This window comes from Euprymna scolopes, chromosome 28 (genome assembly GCF_053919585.1).
Source record: "Euprymna scolopes isolate OS-2025 chromosome 28, ASM5391958v1, whole genome shotgun sequence".
NCBI classification, from domain to species: Eukaryota; Metazoa; Mollusca; class Cephalopoda; order Sepiida; family Sepiolidae; genus Euprymna; species Euprymna scolopes.
This window is the reverse complement of record NC_136509.1, coordinates 66,361,833-66,387,110: the sequence shown is the minus strand read 5'-3', so window position 1 is coordinate 66,387,110 and position 25,278 is coordinate 66,361,833. Positions and strand designations below refer to the sequence as shown.

Here is a 25,278-nt window from a genome sequence, read left to right as displayed (position 1 = left end):
AAAATAAAACACAAAAAATATCAAGCAGAGAAATCAACATTCCCTCCCTGACTTTCTTTGCGGACAGACACCACACTAGATGACTTGAAAATCACCCCCTCCCAGGTACATGGTATCATAAAAAACCTAGACACTTCAAAAAGCATGTGGACCAGATCTCATCCCGGCTGTGCTATTAAAAAAATACTCTGCTGAGGTTGCTCCAGTTCTCTCCAAACTTTACAATAAATGCCTTAACGAATCTTGCTTTCCTGACTGCTGGAAAACCGCTTCTGTGGTACCAGTCTTCAAGAATTCTGGCAAAAGAACTAACCCATTAAATTATCGCCCCATTAGCCTCCTCCCACTTTTTGCCAAAATATTTTAATTAAGCTTTAGTCAATCACCTTACAGCTACTAAACTTCTGACCGACAATCAGTATGGATTTAGGCAAGCCTGTTCCACAGCAGATATCCTAACTGTAGTCTCTGAACATATATACCATTCACTAAACAAAACAGGGGAGGCCAGAGCGGTAGCCCTCGATATATCTAAGGCTGTTGACAGGGTATGGTATGATGGTCTTCTAAGGAAAATCAGATCATATGGTATCACTGAAAGAATACATAAAGTAATTAGATCCTTCTTAAGTAAGAGAAAAATCCAGGTTGTTCTTGACAGTCGTACATCTAAACAATATGATATAAATGCAGGAGTACCTCAGGGGTCTAATCTTAGACCTTTATTATTCTTGATATTCATAAATGACCTTCCTAATAAAATTGTTTCTAAGATGGGCATATTTGCTGATGACACTACTCTCTATAACAGGCATGAGGGGAAAACAAATGAACAAATATCTAAGGAAATGGCAGAAACACTAGAGGATAACCTCCAATCTGTAGTGGAATGGGGACAAATATAAATGGTTACATTCAATGCTGCAAAGACTAAGCTTGTTTCCTTCAATAATCGCAAGAAACCTTCACTACTACCAATAGCAATGACCAAGAACACATTACCTGAAAGTACTTCCTTTAAACTCCTCGGCCTAACGTTTACAGAGAACATGAACTGCAATAGATACATTGAGAGCATTGCCAAGGCTGCTGCGAAGAAGGTGGGCTCTCTCTAGCATGCTAGAAAACTACTTACGCCTGAAAGTATCCTGTACCTCTATAAGGCCACCATTCGCCCATGTATGGAGTACTGTTGTCACATTTGGGATGATGCATCTGCTACTTGTCTCTCACTCCTTGACAGGGTTCAAAAGAGAGTCGCCAATCTGATAGGTCCTGAACTGTCATCTAAGCTTCAGCCTCTGTCCCATTGACAAAATTTTGCATCCCTCTGCCTGTTCTATAAGTACTTTATTGGTAAATTCTCTGACGAACTACAAGCACTTGTACCCCGTCGACGTGAATACCCCAGACAAACCCGACAAGCAGCTAAATCCCACCCCTTCACAGTAGAGATCCCTAGATGTAAGAAAGCAGTCTACTACAATAGTTTCTTCCCCAGAACTGCTAGGTTTTGGAACTCCCTTCCGGGATTCTGCTTTACTAATTGTACTAACATGCAGAAGTTCAAGTGTAATGTGAACAGACATATTGCTACTCATCTCCCTTCATAATACCCCTGCAACTTATGTCCCCGATAGTGGCCCCCTACTTCAAAGTGGCACTGTGTCTTGTTTGGGGTGAAAATTGAATTAAAAAAAATAAAATCTATCGAGCAACATTGAATTTGTTCACGCACATTTAGATTGTTCTTGCTTTCTTTTTTCTAGTCTCCTGTTCATGAGTTACTTTGAGCACTAGCAGTCATCAGGTTAGTTCTGTTGAATGAGAGGAAGAGGGGTTTTCAGTGTTACTAGGTTGTCAGTTCAAGACAGTGCGGCTGAGCAGGGGAATGACTTTCACAAATCCCCATAAACACAGTGAAAAATTCTGTTTAAAATTGCTCTGCGCAGTTTTTTTATCCCCAGGACGATAGGGGGGCAAATTGCTTAAGCGATCAATTTTCTTCATGTCACCATGTTGTATGACATGATTGCTTCCCCGTTCCACCATGCTGCATATCGATAATTTCTCAGGCAGTTCGTTCTCACCATAACATCGACTCTAAAGTTGGTTTCACATGTTAATCTTGGATGCCAGTCGGCCTTCCCCACAACATCCACTGAAAATGCCATTTTTTACAGACAAAGCAATTATACCTCTCTTTTGTTTGTTATCGGAATTTGAACCAACTACACTCATTTTAAAGAAATAAGCAAAATTAAGAAAAAAAAGTTATAGCCCATTGTTTCTCTAACAACATCGGGTCTGACTTGCCATAAGCCAACCTGTACAATGCCACAATTACACAAAGCTATGTCTGAAACGAAAAGATTATATTCTTTGAAGATGTGAACACATTGAAAATAAGGTATGTGTTGCAATATTTTTGGTCTAATAATTGATTACAAAAAATTACGAAGGTTCTATTTATAGACGGGGGTGAAAGGAACTGACTAACAAGAAATTAAAATCACTTCATAAATATACTGAATCTCTTAAGAATTCTCGCACAGCTTTTCATTTTCACACAAGAAGAAACTTTGCTCTTCAAAACTTCTTCAGATTGACTACCTACCGGTCAATTTTGGTTATTTCTGCAAGTTTTTGCAATTTAAAGCTTCTCTGGGTTTGTTTTTCTTTCTCTCCTAAAATTAAAATGGCTTACAACTCTAAAGTATGAAACCTGAAAATTAAACTGAAAAACAAAAGAACGTGCTGGATAAAAATTAATTTCTGACTTGAATCAAAATTTAAATGCAAAAGTCAACAACTATGATTAATCATCATAAAATTCTATTGTTGGCCTAATACTTTTCTAATTAGAATTCTTTCTAGAAAGACATCAGGTACTTATGGGAGAGACTACATGAAGGTTGCTAACATCCTAAGTGAAATTGATTTTGTGGAACGAACTGGATTCGAACTTGGAACACTCAAATCGTTGGTCCGTCACCTCCCATTATGGTTAATATATAAAGAAAAACATTAATTGTCTAAAGCGCCGTTGTTGTATGAAAGAACTGCCTATTTTAACCAAAATCAAAAACACATGCTAATTTTTAGTGTTCTTTTTGCTCTGTATTTTTTTAATTTATTTGTTGCCTGGCTCAGATGTTGCTGTATTTTGTGTGTTGAAAGTCTGGAAAAGTCCACAATAAAAATAACAAAAAAAAACAAAAAAAAAAACAAACAAAGAAAAACTGTCACTCAATTCAAGTGACGTGAAGTTTCTACCTTGTCTGGTGGCTAGTACCCTCATTTCTGAATAAGTAGTCTGACCTGTTCAGTAACTTAAATGTTAGAAAAACAATGTAAACATTTGTTCCTGACCTGGTCGTTAGTTTCATTGGATATCAAACAAAACAAAAGAAAAAATAAAACAAACATTTAAACAATAAGGTTATCATCTTTCGGTCTCTCCTGATTTTAAGAATGAAAAAAGGCTGGGTTGGATTTTGTATAAAAAGTTTAGAAAATAAAATAACACATATCTTCTTAGACTTAATTCTAAAGAAAAAAATATCATTTTACTCCTTGCACACTTGAAATGAACAAGAAAAAGAAACTTTAATACACTTCTTTTTTTTAGTCATCATCATCATCATCATTATGTGTTTCTTTATGTTTTACCTCTGTAGGAGTTTCTGTATGCCCGCATATCATGTGTATTAGTTTCTGTCTATTATTAGTCTATTATTATTATCATTATACAAAAATTTGTATATATACATATATGAAGTAACGTTCCAAAAATAATGCCTCCTATTTTTTTATTGCACCCGAATGGATCAGAGGGAGTTGCAAATTACATTGTTATGATGACTGAACTTATGCATTCATAACCTGAAAGTTTCATCTTTCTGTTGCAGAGATTGGCAGTGTGAGATTCTAAAAAAAAAAGAAGCAAACCTTGTCATGGAGATGCGTTATTTACTTCCTCCATGCAGAAAAAATTGAACTGGTCAATATTCATGTTGAACGTTTGATGTGAGTACAGTAAGGAGATAAGTTCGTCAATTCTAGAGTGACAATAGAGATATGAATGACAAAACATGCTGCAGACGTTTACAATTAAAGCATCAAAACGGGCTCACAAAAGTGCATTGAGAATGGTGGTGACTATGTAGAAAAATAAATTCTGGAGCACAAAAGGTCGCTCGTTTTAATGGTACTACTCCCGCCTTCGTAGCAACATTTTAGTTTTTTAGTTAAAAAATAGGAGGCTTTATTTTTGAAACGACCCTCATATATATATATGTGTGTGTGTGTGTGTGTGTGTGTGTGTGTGTGTGTGATATAATTTATGTATATATTACAGTTGTGTAATATAATATATGTACATATTTGCGTAATATATTAGGTTGATTAAAAATGATGTATTTTCAAATTTTCTCTATCTAATCGTTTAAATTACAATCATTTTGAAACAATTATGTCTTCTTTTCAGAACGTCGAATACAAGATGAAAAAAAGCAAATTCACACAATTTTCTTATTTTAATTCAAGCTAGGCCAAAAAGCTGCTGAAACAGCTTGCAATATCAATGAAGCATTTGGTCCAGGAATCAGTACTGAGCGCACAGCACAATAGTGGTTTAAGAAATTATGTGGCGACAACGAAAGTCTTGAAGATAATGAGTGTAGTGGTTGACCATCGGATGTTGACAACGATCAATTAAGAGCCTTAGTTGAAGCCAATCCATCCACAACTGTCCAAAAACTTGTACCTGAATTAGACGTAACGTATACGACAATTTCCAACCACTTGAAGAAGATTGGAAAGACAAAAAACCTTGATAAATGGGTGCCTCACAAATTTAACGATAACCCCCAAAAATGCCATTATGAAGTGTCATCTTCCCCTCTTTTACACAAGAATGACCCGTTTCACGACCAGGTTGTGACTTGAGATGAAAAGTAGCTTTTTTACGACAACAGGAGACGCTCAGTTCAGTGGTCAGATGCCGACGCAAGGACAATATACTGTGTGTAGGGGTTATGTATGCTTTCATAACCCCTACACACTATATTATATTCCTTTGTTTCCAGTTGATTAATAAATCTATATACAACAGTATATATTTTCTATTATCAATATATTTTCCGATTGTATATATATATATATATATATATATATATACACACACACACAGTGTGTTTAATATTAAATTAAAAGAACCTAATAACGAATTTAACTTTTACAAAGATAGTAAAAGCTCTACAAGTAAAAGGAAGAAAAAGACTCTTTAGGCCGTGGCATTTCAAAGTTAAATGCTTTTCATCAGAAGAGGAAAAAACAGCATTACACAAAATATAAAAATATAAATGAAAACTGACTTAAGAACATTTAGATTAAAAATAAACAAAGCATTAATAATAAAAAATAAATAAATAAGGATGCAAGTATACGTGAATAGGAGGATAAACAATGAAAAAAAAGTAAATACGTAAAAGTACATATTAATTAAAAAAAATTATGGGAATTATTTAAAAATAATGACGATCACTAAAAAGGAAAAGAGAAGAGTGTGTGCATAATACACATATTTGTCTGTTATATATATATATATATATATATATATATATATTATACACAGACCTAAATGTAGTACAATGGGTGTGGATGCAAGTTTGTATTTTATTTGGACACTATCACAATAAAGAGGCCAACTTCGTGCATAATTTAAAACATAATATCTATGATGTTTTTTTTCTTTTTTTGAGAAAGAAGATATTGTTATCAAAAACTGAAATATGATACAAGAATAATGGGTAAGACAGAATATAGTAATAAACATGAAATAATAAAATGAACAAGTAAAAATAAGACAAAATGCACTATAATAAATGAATAATAAAGCAAAAAGCACTATAATAAATGAATAATAAAGCAAAAAGCACTATAATAAATAAATAATAAAGCAAAATGCACTATAATAAATGAATAATAAAGAAAAAGCTCTATAATAAATTAATAATAAAGAAAAATGTACTATAATAAATAAATAATAAAGCAAAATGCTCTATAATAAATAAATAATAAAGCAAAATGCACTATAATGAATAAATAATAAAGCAAAATGCACTATAATGAATAAATAATATAGAAAAGTGAACTATAATAAATAAATAATAAAGCAAAATGAACTATAATGAATAAATAATAAAGCAAAATGCACTATTATAAATAAATAATGAAGCAAAATGCACTATAATGAATAAATAATAAAGCAAAATGCACTATAATGAATAAATAATAAAGCAAAATGAACTATACTAAATAAATAATAAAGCAAAATGCACTATAATGAATAAATAATATAGAAAAGTGAACTATAATAAATAAATAATAAAGCAAAATGAACTATAATGAATAAATAATAAAGCAAAATGAACTATAATAAATAAATAATAAAGCAAAATGAACTATAATAAATAAATAATAAAGCAAAATGAACTATAATAAATAAATAATAAAGCAAAATGAACTATAATAAATAAATAATAATGCAAAATGAACTATAATAAATAAATAATAAAGCAAAATGAACTATAATGAATAAATAATAAAGCAAAATGAACTATAATGAATAAATAATAAAGCAAAATGAACTATAATAAATAAATAATAAAGCAAAATGAACTATAATAAATAAATAATAAAGCAAAATGAACTATAATAAATAAATAATAAAGCAAAATGAACTATAATAAATAAATAATAAAGCAAAATGAACTATAATGAATAAATAATAAAGCAAAATGCACTATAATGAATAAATAATAAAGCAAAAAGCACTATAATAAATAAATAATAAAGCAAAATGAACTATAATAAATAAATAATAAAGCAAAATGAACTATAATGAATAAATAATAAAGCAAAATGAACTATAATAAATAAATAATAAAGCAAAATGTACTATAATAAATAAATAATAAAGCAAAATGAACTATAATAAATAAATAATAAAGCAAAATGAACTATAATAAATAAATAATAAAGCAAAATGAACTATAATAAATAAATAATAAAGCAAAATGAACTATAATAAATAAATAATAAAGCAAAATGCACTATAATAAATAAATAATAAAGCTAAATGAACAATAATAAATAAATAATAAAGCAAAATGCACTATAATAAGTAAATAATAAAGCAAAATGAACTATAATGAATAAATAATAAAGCAAAATGAACTATAATAAATAAATAATAAAGCAAAATGAACTATAATAAATAAATAATAAAGCAAAATGCACTATAATAAATAAATAATAAAGCAAAATGAACTATAATAAATAAATAATAAAGCAAAATGAACTATAATAAATAAATAATAAAGCAAAATGCACTATAATAAATAAATAATAAAGCAAAATGAACTATAATAAATAAATAATAAAGCAAAATGAACTATAATGAATAAATAATAAAGCAAAATGAACTATAATGAATAAATAATAAAGCAAAATGAACTATAATGAATAAATAATAAAGCAAAATGAACTATAATAAATAAATAATAAAGCAAAATGAACTATAATAAATAAATAATAAAGCAAAATGCACTATAATAAATAAATAATAAAGCAAAATGAACTATAATAAATAAAATAAAGCAAAATGAACTATAATAAATAAATAATAAAGCAAAATGAACTATAATAAATAAATAATAAAGCAAAATGAACTATAATGAATAAATAATAAATCAAAATGAACTATAATGAATAAATAATAAAGCAAAATGAACTATAATAAATAAATAATAAAGCAAAATGAACTATAATAAATAAATAATAAAGCAAAATGAACAATAATAAATAAATAATAAAGCAAAATGAACTATAATAAATAAATAATAAAGCAAAATGAACTATAATGAATAAATAATAAAGCAAAATGAACTATAATGAATAAATAATAAAGCAAAATGCACTATAATGAATAAATAATAAAGCAAAATGAACTATAATAAATAAATAATAAAGCAAAATGAACTATAATAAATAAATAATAAAGCAAAATGCACTATAATAAATAAATAATAAAGCAAAATGAACTATAATAAATAAAATAAAGCAAAATGAACTATAATAAATAAATAATAAAGCAAAATGCACTATAATAAATAAATAATAAAGCAAAATGAACTATAATAAATAAATAATAAAGCAAAATGAACTATAATGAATAAATAATAAAGCAAAATGCACTATAATGAATAAATAATAAAGCAAAATGAACTATAATGAATAAATAATAAAGCAAAATGAACTATAATGAATAAATAATAAAGCAAAATGAACTATAATAAATAAATAATAAAGCAAAATGAACTATAATAAATAAATAATAAAGCAAAATGCACTATAATAAATAAATAATAAAGCAAAATGAACTATAATAAATAAATAATAAAGCAAAATGAACTATAATAAATAAATAATAAAGCAAAATGCACTATAATAAATAAATAATAAAGCAAAATGAACTATAATAAATAAATAATAAAGCAAAATGAACTATAATGAATAAATAATAAAGCAAAATGCACTATAATGAATAAATAATAAAGCAAAATGAACTATAATGAATAAATAATAAAGCAAAATGAACTATAATGAATAAATAATAAAGCAAAATGAACTATAATAAATAAATAATAAAGCAAAATGAATTATAATGAATAAATAATAAAGCAAAATGAACTATAATGAATAAATAATAAAGCAAAATGAACTATAATGAATAAATAATAAAGCAAAATGAACTATAATGAATAAATAATAAAGTAAAATGCACTATAATAAATAAATGATAAAGCAAATGCACTATTATAAATTAATAATTAAGCAAAATGCACTATAATAAATAAACATTAAAGCAAAATTCACAATAATAAAAAATAATAAAGCAAAATGAACTATAATGAATAAATAATAAAGCAAAATACACTATAATAAATGAATAATAAAGCAAAATACACTATAATAAATGAATAATAACGTAAAATGCACTATAATAAAGCAAAATGCACTATAATAAATGAATAATAAAGCAAAATGCACTATAATAAATAAATAATAAAGCAATAGTTCAAATTACAAAAAGTTAAGCCAACATACAATTTATTTTATTATTTGCAATAAATAAAGTAAAATAAAAAAACAAGGAAATAAACACAAAATTTTCCCTGTTTTATTATTGCTTTCTGTAACGAAGAAAGGTTGTAAACTTTAATTTCATCAGTATTTATTTAACGCCAACAAATAAATAAACTATAAACCTACATGAGCATACCAAAATCTGGAATCATTTAATATGATAATGCTGAAAGTATGGATGCATGTATCTGTATTGTTTTTATTTGTTGATTTTTTTAAAATCCTAAGTGCATTTAATATTTATTGTGTAATTAACACAATGAAAAATATGAGTAATAAGTATTGTTTTCTGTTACTTAAATAGTTGTGAATTTTTTAAACAATTTGTAACCGCACCTCCGCTAGTATATATATATATATATATATATATATATATATATATATATATATATATATATATTACGATAGAAAAATGTAAGCATGAAAAGTAATATGGTTAAGCTTAAACATGGAAAAATAAAGGGCTAGTTGTTAAAATTGGAAAAGAAAAGGACAAGATATTCTAGTAGAAAATATAATAAATTTATAACTTAAAATATTGCAGCATTAAGAATTGATTATATAATGTAATAAATTTATTTTAAAAAAATAATTCTGATGCTGCAATATTTTAAGGTATAAAATTATTATATTTTTTACTAGAATATCTTCTTTTCTTTTTCAGTTTTAACAACTAGTCAATCACTTTTCGTTTTAGCTTAACCATATCACTTTGACATGTAACTTAACAACACTACTTTCTATGCTCGCATTTTTCTATTGTAATATATATATATATATATATATATATATATATATATATATATATATATATAGTGTATATTTAGGCAACATCTTCTCATTCAAACAAATGTTATTGCAGAGCACGGAATTCTTCTGTTTTATTATCTTCCTTTTCATCTTCTCCAATCTCGGAATCGTTTTCTTTGTGTTTTTTTTTTCAAAATTGTATAAGTTGGATCCATAGCGAGCACTTTCGACAGAGATACCTCTATCATCCTCAGGCATGTTGTAGAAATTACTATTTTCTTTTCTTTCCTTTTTCCTAATTATATATATATATATATATATATATATATATATATATATATATATATATATATATATGCATATTTTTATAGTCACGTGGTGGATTATTATGAATTAGGTGGGCGGACTTTTTTTTTTATTGTATATACATATGCACATATTTAACATTTAAAATCTGCTATCCTAAGCATGTTAAAATATTTTTACTATATTTGTAATTGATATTATTGATCTGTGTTTTTTTTGTTTTAATATACAAAGCTTCGAGTATTTTTAGTCTATTAACGTTTTCTTTGCCTTGCAAAACCTTAGTGCTTTCTACCATGATTCCTCGGAACTCCGAATGATGGCTGTCATGTGTTCCCAAATGTTGCAATATCGAACTAGCATCAGAGAGGCGGAGAGTTAATCTTCGCGACTGTGTGTTTATAGTGTAACCTACGTAGGTAGCAATGTTGGAAATGCACTCTCCCAATGGGCATTTGAATTGGTACACTGCATTAGTTTTTTCTAACGAATCACTTGTCTGCGAAATATTGTTTTAAACTACAAGGTTAGTTGTCTGTAATTTTTTACACAAAGTTAGAAGGTGGAGAAACTCAAGCCAGCACCCTAAAGGAGGAGTGCTCTTATCTTTGAAAACTTGCCTGGGCAGTCTCATCAGTATTTTCTGGTTGGGATGGGACGCCTGAGGCAGTGAGCAATGATCTTTCAAAATAAGAGGCAAGGCCTGGAAGCGTAAACCTTCTAGAACTACTCAGAACAAATACCTTAGCTTACTAGATAAAAAGCAACGGTAATGACGTTAAATGGGCTGGTAAACAGCAAAACAAACCAAATACAATAAGCAAAAGTCCAGCTAGAATTCGTCACTGACAACTTTCTCTCTCAACTTCCAGCACGTTTCTCCCCACTGCCTCTGCCAACAGACATTTTATCAGAAAACTGACCTTATTCCATTTGCATATGTGTGCAGTGAAACATGAGATCTCGTGAGATTCCACGAGACTACACCTTATAAGTCCATGGCTGCCATCTTTAATTTCTCTTTCTCTCAGATCCCATTCGAAGGTAAGTTGTATGACCGCATGACATACACACACGGAGGCGCTTTCCTCTTTGATTATTACATTCAACTCTACAGGAAATGACCTAGTTTCTGCCAGATTTATTGTCAAAATCAAAGTCAGGACTGGCATCAACAATCGGCCAAATGAGTATCTCAAATCTCTCCTATCTTTTTTCTATCACAAATTCAAACGTAATGATAGCTAAGTCAAAAATTGTTAAGGAGTATTCATCGCCCCAAAAAGTACTAGATTGCTGAAGCAATTCTTTTTTTATATAAGACTCATCCTAAAATTGAGTACTGCTACCATATCTGTGGAGGTGCCACTCGGATTACCCATTCTTGTCTTGACAGATTACATAATCTACTTCAAAATCTCTTCTATTTTCTACAGACCCATTCTCACAGAAAAGACATTGCTTGTCTTTCTTTACTCTATTGTTATTCCAGGGAAGATGCTTGACTGGTTCTCTTTATAAGATATTTGCAGCAAGAACTTGCCTTTCTATCACAACTGTAAAAAAAGAAATCTAGTTTTTTCTATTGTGTTTTATATCAAATGGAATTTCCATTAACAAAGTTTGTTTGTTCATGAAAATGTTATAGATAGAGCAGGGTTGAATGATTGATGGATCAGAGGTTAAAAGATGGCCTGGAATGAAACCTGGAAAGGTTTGACATCATTTTCCAGAAAAAGGGAATTCTGTCTTGGTTCCCTCAACTTCTCACATCAAGCAGTCACAAAAACAAAACTGCTCATCCACAAAACTCCAACTAGGCAAAGGCAAGCAAACAAGGTGAGCCTAGCACAGAGCCAAACTCGTTTCTGTCTGTCTGTCTGTCTGTCTGTCTGTCTCTCTCTCTCTCTCTCTCTCTCTCTCTCTCTCTCTCTCATATAGTGAGTACCTTTCTAATGTATATCTCTCTCTAATCTCTGTAACTTTGTTGTCACTCTGTTCTCAAGCTAATACATCTTCTATTTAAAAGAAGTATCATGTGTCTATGTGAATTAATCTAGATAACAACATGTGAGTTACAAGCAACAATGTGTAATGAAATATATATACCTCAGATGAATCGAGGATCCAACATTTAATCTGATTTTAAATAAAACTTAGTTTTGGTGTGATTCATATATGCGTTTTTTTTTTAAATGTTTTCCTAAGGAAAATGTTTATTTCTAATCTTCCATTTTATTTTTGTTTCCAGAATTGCTGTCCAAATAATTGGTCGTAATCAGTGTGCAACAAACCATGGTCAGTGTTTGATGGGAAATCATCGCACGAAACTCCGTCAGCTTTCAGTCTTAGACTATGAAGTTTTGATTGTAAGTTTGTATATTAGTGTTGTATATTAAGTTATTTTGGAATGGCAAAGACGATGTATAACCTTTCATAGTGATCAAGGTTTAAATGTGAGATATGTAGGAGTGTTATATAGACATGGGATTGTCATTAAATTGATCCTATACCAGGATTTACTTTTTTAATCAGTTTAATAATTAATATTTTAATCACTTACAAGCCGGTGTTGTCATGCATCTATAGTAGTAGTCCTCCAATGATTGATATCAGCTCCATTAGTTGTAATAAAAGATTGCCAACATTCTCTCACAACATTTTAAACTCAATTCAATCAGCAACACGATTTTAGAAGATGAATGATTGGTTCAGCCATGATTATCTGCAAGATCAAAAGTGCGAAAAGAGGAAGAAACAAAAGAAAGAAACTTTTCTTCAGCATCATCCCCCAAATTGAAATCTGAAAATTTTACCAAAATTTGCTCAACATTTTTAAAAATAATGTTTTCAACAATTTTGTTTAATAATGAACAAATAATAAAATAAAACCTTTTATAATTGGAATTTTACAAATTTAATTTTATATAGTTTAATTATTCATTATTAACCAAATATAAACAGCAGAACTGATTATTTGACTAAATCACTTTGTTTGTTACAAATATGAAAATTGCAAATGGCTGCTAAAATAGAATCGCTGAGTATGTAGTCGTTCACATATTTTGTGTAAACGAAGATTTTGTTATAATTAATAAAACTATACGATTTGCTAATTTATTTCTTTTCAGTATTTAAAATAATATTTCAAATGACATGTAACTATTAAGATAGCAAAAGATTTGTCTGTGTCGATTACAAGTTAAATTAAAAATTAATGATATACTAAGATTTTGTATCCCAAAATAGATTTCCTTCTTTTAAAAATCCTTTATTTATTTTAATATTTTTTATTTTCATTTTAATTACTTGTTTTTATTTTTCACAATTTAAAAAATATGTAAGTGCAGAAATAAAACAAAAACATTGTTAGGACAGCAAGTGTGGTATATTCATAGGTAAGAATTAGTGAATAAAACCAAATAACTACAGTAGGACTACGGAATATGGCATTAAAAATTAGTGACAAAATACAGTACAGTATATAATACACATGTATATAATCAAATATAAATATATTATAAATAATACCGTAAAGCAAGGCAAATGCTGTAACTGAAGGCCAAAAAAACGTTGTATTCCATATCAGAATCTGAAAAAAAAAAACATATCCTAGAGCTACTGTATCCTGGGGTTCTACTGTATTACATGCATTATTTCCCTTTTCTCTTTTTGCCTCTGATTTCTGTTTTGGAGTTGAAAATCTTTTCTTTGGTATTTTAAATCTTTTTACTGTTAGAAAATTCAAAATAAAAGATTACATTATAGCATGACTGCAAGAGATATTGACTGTTTTAAAAAAAGATAACAATTTTTTGTGCCTACACATTCTCTGCTGTATATATGTGTGCATGTGTGTGTATATATAGAGTTACTAGATAGAATAGAATAACAATTGCATGCATTTTGTGCATAAATTATGTTCTCTTTGTCCTTCTGCCTCTGATTTAACAGAGAGGGAGGAGGAAAAAGCAAAATGATATCTAATTTCATAAATGTCATTTTCACTTCAGGAAAATAATAAACTTTTAAGACCAAAATTCAATTTTAGCAAAACTTTGGCCACAAAAAAGAAATAAATTTTCTTTATTGTTTGTTTTTTTTCTAGCAACCTTTAATCTAAAAATAACGAAAAAAAAAAAACAAAAAAAAACACACTGGACTCTACAAGATTCTGAAGGATTTTTTCAAGGAACCCCCGAAAAAAAAAAAAAAGAAAAAAAAGAAACAATGATAATAAGATTGTTCAACGGGTCAAACGTTAAAAATGGAAAATCCCTGGGTTAATTATTATTCTTTTTTTGTTTGGTTGAACTAAGAAGTCATTTCTCAGTTTTCGTTTTTTTTTGTGTGTGTGTTTTCTCTTAAAGAGAAAATTTAAATGTTGTAACAAAAAGAATTTATTTTTAACTTTTTTCTGCCATGGAAAAAAAGTATCCAACAGATGTATTTTTTTGTTTGACCTGAAGCTCTACTTTGTGTACATCATTAATCAAAAAAAAAAAAGGCTATATGGAAAATCATAAATTATATTTTACACATTCAAGGTCGTATTAATTTTTTCCGTCCATCTTCTTAAAAGAGAAAAATAAGAAACCATGGAAGACTTAGAATCAGCTATAGCACAACTGTGGAAATGCCAATTGTAACAGCAACAAAAAATTGAAGAAAAATTTCAAAAATTGCTACTGAAACAACAAGAGAAAACAGACTTATGACTACAAACTTTAAAAAATAAATACTAAGTTACAGAAAGTAACATAGCATTCTCACAAAACGCAGTCCGGAATGCTATTGATAATTTCCACTCTGGATGAAGACAAGACTTTTGCCTCATATTTAAGACTAGCTAGGTTGGGGCACCCATCGTTGCCTGGTTGTAAAAAGAAAAAAAGAAAAATTGTGACAGAGAGTGGGGAGTGTTGCCCAGTCGTAAAAGCTGCTTAAATATGACAAATTGTGACCGGGGGGGGGGGCAAAAAATGTGACAACAGGAGCTAATTGCCAGTCGTAAAAAAAAAATTGTAAGAGCATAGGGGGTGGGAATCAAGTGCCATTAGCCAGAATCGAAACCGAAAGCAAAATTTTGTAAGCAAAAAAATAAAATAAAATAAAATAATGACCCAAACCAGGTGTGAACTTGCATAACTGAAGTTAATAACGGAACCCTTTTACCGATGTGGTCATGTTCCTGTAGATGCTACGAAATAGAAAATTATGGTTATTTCAAACAAAAGAAGGTTAATGCTCGGTTAATGTTATAAACTTTGTTTCATTAAATGTCATTGAACTCTGCAATTTATCAGCTTTATTTTGTTATTAATGTTATTTTTATGTTGATTTTAGTATCTGAAATTGTCGTTTGAATTAAAGAAGTTTTAAACTGTTAAAAAATGAAAATGAAAAAGGGTTTTTTTTTCTTTAATTAAAAAATCGCAATTAGATTGGAATTTTTGTTTCTTTTAAATAAAAATTTAACCCTCAGTTGATTTAAACCACTGATAAAAAAAAATCAAAATAAGGAAATTGCTTTTTGTTTTTATATAATTAGCCACTGAAATTACAAAACAACCCTGTTTAAATGCAAAAAAAAAAAAATGACCATTGGTAGGCATGCACAAACCTCAAAACTAATTGTTTTGAGACAACCTCCTAATCCACTGTGCTACAGCCTTCATTGCAAAATCATGTTGAAAATTCTTTTATTTAAACAGATTCAGAGAACAATGCTTGACACATGCACAGTTGTTAACATCGTTTAGAAAGAGAGGATTTTAGGTGCCCCCCCCCCCCCGCTTGATATAAAATGCAATTTCTATACGAAATAATTTACTATTATTTCCAATTTTTACATATTTGTCCGAGACATCAGTTTTTCTAATGATGCCATGTTGGTGCCTGTACGATGCATATGAAAAAAGTTCTTAGGAGACATAGAAACACACACATACACACAAGCACACAAACACACAGACAGGTTCCCTTTATATAATAGAAGAAATGAGGACCTGTATATTGTTGTGCTGATTGGGCAGACTCTAAAAGGTCCGCTTATTGCTTAGAAAACTGCGATCTACAAAACACAACAAATTCATGGATTACATTTTACCAGGAAAAATGTGTGACTTAACTTTTTCTGAAAGAGTAAAACTCTGAAAAGAACTGTTTGGCCTGAAAACATTGTTATTTCATTGAAGGTGGAAATCCCTAAATTTAACCAAAAAAGATGACAAAGACTATTTAACATTTACACTAATAGTCACCAAACATTGCAACAATGTTAAACTTGCAAGAAAGTTGCTTTAAAATTTATTTACTAATTGACGTCTAATATCTATTTTTAAAATGAAAAAAAATAGGAGATGTCTGAATTTATACAAAGAACTTCTACCTTTTGTACTTCTTTCCTATGAAATTAAATTACGCTACATATAGCTCAAATACTGCCCTCTTACACCTAGCATCTATGTTCCAAAATTCACACATGATTAGTTTAGGAATGAATCCATTACATACATACAAATACATAAACATGTACACATACCTAACTTTATAAAGACATGATTGAATTAACATGAGAACAAACATATCTAAAAGGATGCCCATATATAAAATAGTTATTGACAGACACGTTTTGATGTATCTATGTTTCATTAGTGTGGCTGGTCATATCAAGGTTCGAACCTAAAATCATAGAGTCTATGATTGAGTGTGCATACGACTAAAATACAAAGCCCTAATCGAAATTATGTGCTATTTTATTGCTTCCTAACTCCCAGAGGGATACCCATACCGAATATAATTATCACTAAAAATATAACAACAAAAATCAACATAAAAGAATACTCTAAATAGAACAGTTTTGCACGACTTCTGTAGATTAAAATCCAAAGCAGGCTTAAAGTTTTTTATCATGGTGTGACGATCTTTCATAAACATATTCCTTCGTCAATACTTTAACAATTTGTTCTCATACTCATCTACTCATTCCATATATTCTAACTTGCTATTGCATAATATCGAGTTGCATGTGGGTGAGTTTGCTACAAAATCAAAAGAGTTTGCAAACAAAATGACGTGCGAAAATAAAACTTTTGCATGCAGGAAAGTTGTTTTAAAATGTGGATTGTTTTTTACAGTTATAAGGTGGCCAGTTATAGAACGTCTCAACATTAATTTTATAACGAGTTTTTTCATATGTTGGATAGTTTGCCTTGAGTTCTTCCTAAGATCTTTTGTGATAAAATGTCAATTCAAAAACAACATATTATTTAGATTTGTTGGCCTCCATTAAATGTCAATTGACAAGAAAACAGATTTTATAGATGAAAAAGCGTGAAATTAAAAATGTTTTAAGCTTTAATACTTTGGTAATGTAGAAAATTTCATTCTAATGAATTTGATATTAATTATGCGTTGTTTGTTTTTTAGGGGAGGAGGTACAAGTTATCATGTGTTTACTATGCTGGACTTTTACATTTTTATAAATGTGACAGTTCAATAACATTGGCGAATATATTTTTTAGTGCCCAAGATTTCTAAGTTGATTTAGATTAATTTGAGGTTGCTAATTCTGAAAATCATTAATTTTTTTTCTTATCAGGTCAAGTTGTTGAAATATTTGCTATTTTATACCTTTTTTACCTTAAAATTAGGTGGTATGCCTCCCTGTTTTAAACCTACCTAAAAAGCTATTTTCTACTTAATTTCCTATTTCGCTTGGTCTTTACTTCTTTTTTGCAACCACTGGTAACACAGCAGGCCTCTTTCTTCTATATCCATTCCTATCCCTGACATCAACGGTATGCTTTACTCATTTCTTTTTCTGGACAATGTATTTGTTTACTTTGTCATGCAATGTGACATTTCATGTTCCATTTCTTTATGAACTTATTCAGTCTTTCAATTTCTTTAACTCCTTCATTTTCCTACCCTCGTTTGTTGTTAATATTTTTACTTTTTCATACCCGTCATTTTTTTTTTGTTTTCAGTTTTTACTTTTCCTTTTTAAATATACATGTGGATTATGTATTAGTCTTCAGAGTCGTTATATATTAGAATAGTTTAGCTGCCTGTGAAGCATAGGTGCGTGTGACGATAGTACATTAGGTGTGTTTCTATATACATTCTAGCTTCATAATTACAATTGTAGGCTGTTATTGTGATGTATGTTAATTGATTAATGACATCACAAACCTTAAAGTAAATGAGGTATGGAGTTGGTAAGAAGTGGACACTGAGTAGTGAATAAGCCTTTCTTTTGAATTCTTGCCATATTTCACTCTGGAAAACGACATAGGATATTACAATGATGTTGCCAGCCTGCTGCAACATTTTGATGTCAAAAAGTATTATTTTCAAGATTGACTCCTTTTTATAGACAGTTCTAAAAAAAAGTTTAAAATGTGTTCTTCACAATGGCAACATATAGATCAGTTCCTCTAGGCCATTCAACGACCCTCAAAGAAAAATATGATGAAATAAAATTTGTTCTAGGAAAGATTTCATACAGACAGCACCCATGGATCATGTGTAGATTTGAAAAAGGGTGGGTTTCTTCTCGAGCTACAAGGTGGCTGCATAAAGTTTCCTTGCTTCTTGTGTTTGTGAGGATAGCATGGCAAGATCAAAGCACTGGATAAAAAAAAAAAAAAAGATTGGCCTGTGTACAGTGAACTGATTCCTGGCTGTTTCAATGTTCTGGCTTTCGTGGAGCATTCCAAAATTGTGTTTCCCCCCTCTTCACATAAAGCTTGGTTTACAGTTTGTAAAGGCTCTTAAGAAAGATGTCGACTGTTTAAAATATATTTGCATGAAATTTCCAGGCCTAACCATAGAGAAATTAAAAGCTGGAATTTTTTATGGACCCCAAAGTCGAAATTTAATGAATCCTGTAGAATTAAGTGCCTGAGTGGCATTTACAAATTTAGTAAAATTCTTCTTGGAAAAAATAATTAAAAAAAAGCTTGTTGAAAGTGGGTGCAAATATGAGCATCAAATTACATTTTTTGCCCAGCCATCTTGCCCGTTTCCCAGAAAATCTAGATGATGTGAGCAACGAGCAAGGGAAGTGCTTCCATCAAAACATCAGTGACATGGAAGTTCATAATAAAGGTCATTAAGATGCCACCATGCTTGCAGACTACTGTGTGATGTTGCCAGAGCCCTCCATTCTAGAAAACCTTAATTCATGAATGATGATGTCTATGCTTAGCATTTTTTTTACAACTTCAAGCTTTAATTGTGAATATTTTAGTGTGATTTCATGAATATGTGCCTTAAACTTACATAAAAATATTGTTTCTTCGATTTACTTGTTTTCATTGAAGCTATTGACTTCCTAGAGAGGGGGGGGGGATATACACCATAGCAGAAAAACTAGACTTGATAGAAAAAAGTGATAGCATTTCTGGAATCAACACCCTCAAATTAGATAAAAACAGTTTAAATATCTTAGGCACTATGACAAGTTTTTTTGTTTTGTTGATCAGTATAATCGATATGTTTTTTTTTTTTTTTTTTTTTTTTTTTACACCTGTTTTAATTCTGAATTAATTTCTGGTGAGTCACTTTTCCAAAGTAACCACCATCAAAAGTTTGTTCCCGGTACTGGAGTTACGTGTAATCAAATGTATCCCAGCCTGCATTGATTTTCAAACTGTTAGCATTCAGTAATTTGTTGCATCAATTTTTATCACTCATTTTATTTTCTCCTTTCTGTCCTCCCTTGAAAACCTGTTCCCTATCATTTTCTACAACTCTAAAGATCCTAGCGATAAGAATATACATTGTGGATTCAAAATACAGTGGATTCAAATTCAATCAAATACAGTGGATTCAAAAATCTGCTTTGTATGTGATTTAGACCAATTATCGGTATATGTTTTCATAAAAAATTTAGTTTTTGTTTGAATTGATTGCATTTTATATTTTATCCGATCAACAGTTTTCCATTTGATTTCTAATTTCAGCACAGGAGTAGTCTTAAGTTTTCATTCTTCAGTCCATAAGACCATAGAAAAATATGGTAGAAATTTAATTAGAGTCACTTTTGCATATTACAGCATCTGTCTCCTTATTTCATAATAATCACTGCAGCTATCAGCAATTACATGGCTAATGAAAAGGACTTTCCAGAGTTTCGTTAATAGATATCAAATTATACACAAACATCCACAATCTTCTTTCCCATGAGGTTCTTAAAATATAAACAACAAAACGTCCCCTATACTCTTTGTTTTAAACTCGGACTTACTAAACATTACACTTTAGTTCATAATGCATGCATGTTTTGGTTTTTAGTATTATTTCCGCTGCATTAATCGTTTGCATGAATCAACTAAATTACAACAAAACAGTACAAATTGTAGATACAACTTTTTTACAAAGGATTAGAAACTTTTATAGATTCCCATAACAATATTTAAAGATGGAGAAAAGAAGAAAAATGCTTATTCATCATATTAGCAGTTGTTTTGTTTGCATGCAAGTGTTCCAGTTTATAAATACAGCAGTTAAAATATTCATTATTATTAATGAACATAGTACTAAAATAAGACTATAATAATTACTTGTAGATATTTGAAAATCGAGTAAAATTGTTTATATGAAGTTCAGGGGTGGGAGCAGATGTCTCTTGTATTTGTAAATGTTTCCAGGCATCGCATGTAACAAAAACATCAAAGACCAGTATAGAGCAACTATTTATTTAGGATGTTGCTCCAACCCTTAAAGACAATCCTTGCTTTTAAGCATTTAAAACTAGTAGAGGCAAAAGGAAAGTCGTTATTATAAGGCCTTCCCTTTGTTATTACTGGAGAGTTTTTCAAATTAATTCATTACCAAAGTGACTCTTGTTACCCCCTCCCACCCACCATTTGTACATTTTTTTAAATCGGTTCTAATTGAGAATTCCCACTATATTAAAAAAAAATAAAGAAAAGTTTGTATGATGTACGCACCCATGACAAAAAATATTGTAAAAATTGATCAAGTAGTTTTATTTTTAAATAAGAAAATAAATGAGTATCAGAGGAGTGACTGTCTTAATCAGCATTTTGAAGAAAACCTAAAAAAAACAAAAAAACAAGGGAGATAATGCAACAATAATGCAAAACTTGCGAGATTTATGTTGTAATATCTGCAAATTTTCCTTAATTGCTTAAAAATGATTTATATATATATATATATATATATATATATATACAGTGATGATCATATTTATTGGCACGGTAAAATAAAAGTTAAATTTTGTCTAATAAATTCTAAAAAAGGGATTAAATTAAAGAAAATAACAAAGTATATTATGTATTTTTAACTGGCCTTTCCGATGCAGCAATCGGATTTTAGAAAAAATAAATAACAAAGGAACAACAAACATAATTGCAAAAAACCCTTGTTCAAAATTATTGGCACGGCTTTGTTTTTCTTTTAGTATCAGTATAATATCAATCAATTTCCGGTTTACGTGCTTTCTGAACTTTTTTATAGCCATATTATGCTTGTTTAACGCTAATTCAGTGAATAATTTTTTTCAGATAATTTTTAGATATCGATTTATTTAAACTATTATAAGTGACTAAATTATAATTTTCAATCGCCATGGTTAAAACTAAGGAACACAGCGAAGACGTCAGGAAGCTTGTTGTAGCATGCCATACCAATGGGGAGGGCTATGATAAGATTTCAAAGAAGCTAAACCTTCCCAAATCCACTGTTAGAGCCATAATAAACAAGTTCAAATCGCAAGGCCACGTTATGAGTTTAGAGGGTAGAGGGAAAAAAGGATTCTTTCCCCAAGAGATGAACGGAAAATTGTTCGACAAGTAAAACAAAACCCAAGGATCTCTGTTGGGGAGATTGTTGATGAACAGAGCACCTCTGGAGTGAATGTATCTCGACATACAGTTGGTAGAGTTTTGAAGAGAGCTGGTTTAAAAGCATGTCGTCCGAGAAAGACTCCCTTATTGAAGCCTATGCACCTGAAAGCAAGGCTAGCCTTTGCAAAACGTCATATTGATAAAGATGTTGCATTCTGGAAACGTGTTCTATGGACTGACGAAACGAAAATAGAGTTATTTGGCCATAATAAAGTGTCTTATATTTACAGAAAATCTGGCGAAGCTTTCCTGCCTAAGAACACCATACCCACAGTGAAGCACGGTGGAGGCAGTTTGATGTTTTGGGGATCCTTTGCTGCCTCTGGACCAGGGCGACTTGTTAAGGTCATAGGTAGCATAAAAAAGGAAGATTATGTTAAAATATTGGATGAAAACCTGAAAGACTCTGCTAAAGAGCTCTCACTTGGTCGTCGTTGGTGGTTCATGCAAGATAATGACCCAAAGCATTCGGCTAAACTGACTAAGAAATGGCTTGAGGACAATCATATTAATGTTTTGGAGTGGCCATCACAAAGCCCAGACCTTAATCCAATTGAAAATTTATGGAGAACATTAAAATTGAGGGTAATGCAAAGGAAGCCTAAGAATCTTATTCAATTGGAGGATTATTGTCAGGAAGAGTGGGCTAAAATTACTACTGAAGAGTGCAACAACTTGGTTGTAAACTATGAAAAGCGACTGAGGAAGGTAATCAAGGCCAAAGGCTATACAATTGATTATTAAATAAATCGTGCCAATAATTTTGAACAAGGGTTTTTTGCAATTATGTTTGTTGTTCCTTTGTTATTTATTTTTTCTAAAATCCGATTGCTGCATCGGAAAGGCCAGTTAAAAATACATAATATACTTTGTTATTTTCTTTAATTTAATCCCTTTTTTAGAATTTATTAGACAAAATTTAACTTTCATTTTACCGTGCCAATAAATATGATCATCACTGTATATATATATATATATATATATATATATATATAAATAAAACTACTCGATCAATTTAGGTGATTTTTAGAATATGATGTTTTCATTTTGTACCAGGTACATATGTACATCATAAAGATTTTTATTTTATAGTATATGATAAAAAATCTCTTCCTTTTCCTCTTTATTTTCCATCATTTTCTTTACACCCCCTTCCCCACCTCTCATTATGAAAAGGTTAGTTTTGGAGTTGATTTTAGGATGATACTAATTTGTTAGCTTATTGGAAGTGAAGTAAACAGAAAATTAAATCGTCTGTTATTTGGGATATATGGAAAGTGAAGTGTACAAGAAGTGATATAGTTTCTGCTGGGTTGAAAAGAAATGGATTTTAAATTGCTAACATATCGTTACATCATTATGTCCCAGTGGATGAAAAGTCATATACACCTGCTGGGGTGAAAAGTGAACAGAAACTTAAATATATCAGCAGTTCTGATATGCCTCAAATTAGGTAAAAACAGTCTTAGGCACTATGACAAGTTTTTTCTTGTTGACTAGTGTAATCAAAATGTTTTTTTCATTTTTTTTTTTTTTACACTTGTTTGAATTTTGTTTTCAAAAGTAACAAACCATCAAAAATTTGTTCCCAGTACCAGAGTTACGTGTTATCAAATGTATCCCAGCATACATTGATTTTCAAACTGCATTCAGTAATTTGTTGCATCAAATTTTATCACTCATTTTATTTTCTCCTTTCTGTCCTCCCAGTTTAACTTTTGTTTGAAACCCTGTTCCCTACCATTTTCTGCAACTGTAAAGATCCTTGCGATAAGAATATACATTTTTCTTTAAAGCTGATTGTTTTCTGACCATGTGATCATCCTTTGAAGTAACAACTTTTCTGTTTTTGCTCTTTTTTGCAGTTGATGCCTGCAAACATTGCTGCTTTGGAAAAGATTTCTGAACAAAACAGAAGAGAATGGATTCTTCAGAATGTTATCCAAAAACTAAGCATAACTTTGTGTCCTGAAAATCTATGAATATTATGAATAAAAACTTGTTGAAACATCAAGACATTGGAAAATACTGTATTTCCTTTTGCATTCTATTACGAGGTGAGATTAATAGATGTTTAGTGTAAACGCATATTTACCCACACAAATAACATGTTTTGAAAGTAGCATAATCTGAAGACCCCCCCCCTCTTTATTAGTCACTGATATAGTACGTTCTATAGTGTTTACATCATGGATGAAATAGTCAGAGAGGTTATACCAAAAGCTGACGTGTTTTGTGATTTATTGTTTAAAAGATATACTGTCCGAAACGAGTGACAAAAGTTTTTACTTTCACTATTAATTATTTCTATAAATAAACATATTTTATTTATTTTAAAAGGTTTGATTTATTACAAAAAGTTTCTGTAAATAAACTTATTTGAATAGAAATGATCAGTTTTCAGATAAGCTTATGTGTTGACTTAAATTTTCGTTAGGGTTCTCAGATTAGGCTGCACCATAATGTCCTGGTCACTTTTTAAATTAATGGAGCTTTTATTGTCAGTGATATTAGTCAAAATAATGTCAGTCTTTTCACATATACTATACTTGTATGAGTTATTACAATGTTTGTGGTTGGCCCCTATGGGATCTCTCTCTCTCTCTCTCTCTCTCTCATACAGATATTTAATGTATAATTTTGTCTAATTATTTGCTCCCAAGGTTTTCTTTGCCGGCCAATTGAAGCTATGAATGCTTCTTTAATGATTTCTGTGGGAAGATGAATGTTTCACATGGCCATACTAGCATAACCGGTTCCTTCTTAGGATAATTTATTAGTAACCTAGTAGGTTAGAGGAGGTCGATTGTTCCATATGCATGAATAATGTGAAAATAGGGAAAATGTATGGGAAAATATGGAGCACATCCACTTAATAACTTTATCAGCAAAACTTAAATACAAAGTACCTAAATGTCAAATAAGAAAAGTGATATGTTATCACATAGTAATTTATATAAATTTGTATTTAATCAAGGAGAATTTTGAAAAAATATCTCTTTTTAATGTTTATTTTACTACACATTTTAATATATAATCATTTTTACTCTCCTAGTTTATCAAGTTTTATTACAGTAATAATTAAAATAGTTTAAACTTATTGGCCAAATCAATTTAAAAAGTTACTATT

The 25,278-nt window shown here is 29.8% G+C and overlaps 1 protein-coding gene across 1 annotated transcript in view; it reads left to right on the top strand.

Annotated features, from left to right (window-relative positions):
* The window catches only part of LOC145249687 (FAST kinase domain-containing protein 5, mitochondrial-like), a 184,977-nt gene extending 160,815 nt beyond the window's left edge, over positions 1-24,162 (top strand). The window contains exons 6-7 of the mRNA XM_080111485.1: positions 12,521-12,638; positions 24,014-24,162. Coding sequence (XP_079967611.1) covers positions 12,521-12,638; positions 24,014-24,130 — 235 coding nt within the window. The 3' untranslated portion in view covers positions 24,131-24,162. The remainder of the gene's footprint in view (positions 1-12,520; positions 12,639-24,013) is intronic.
* The last annotated feature ends 1,116 nt before the right edge of the window (positions 24,163-25,278 follow it).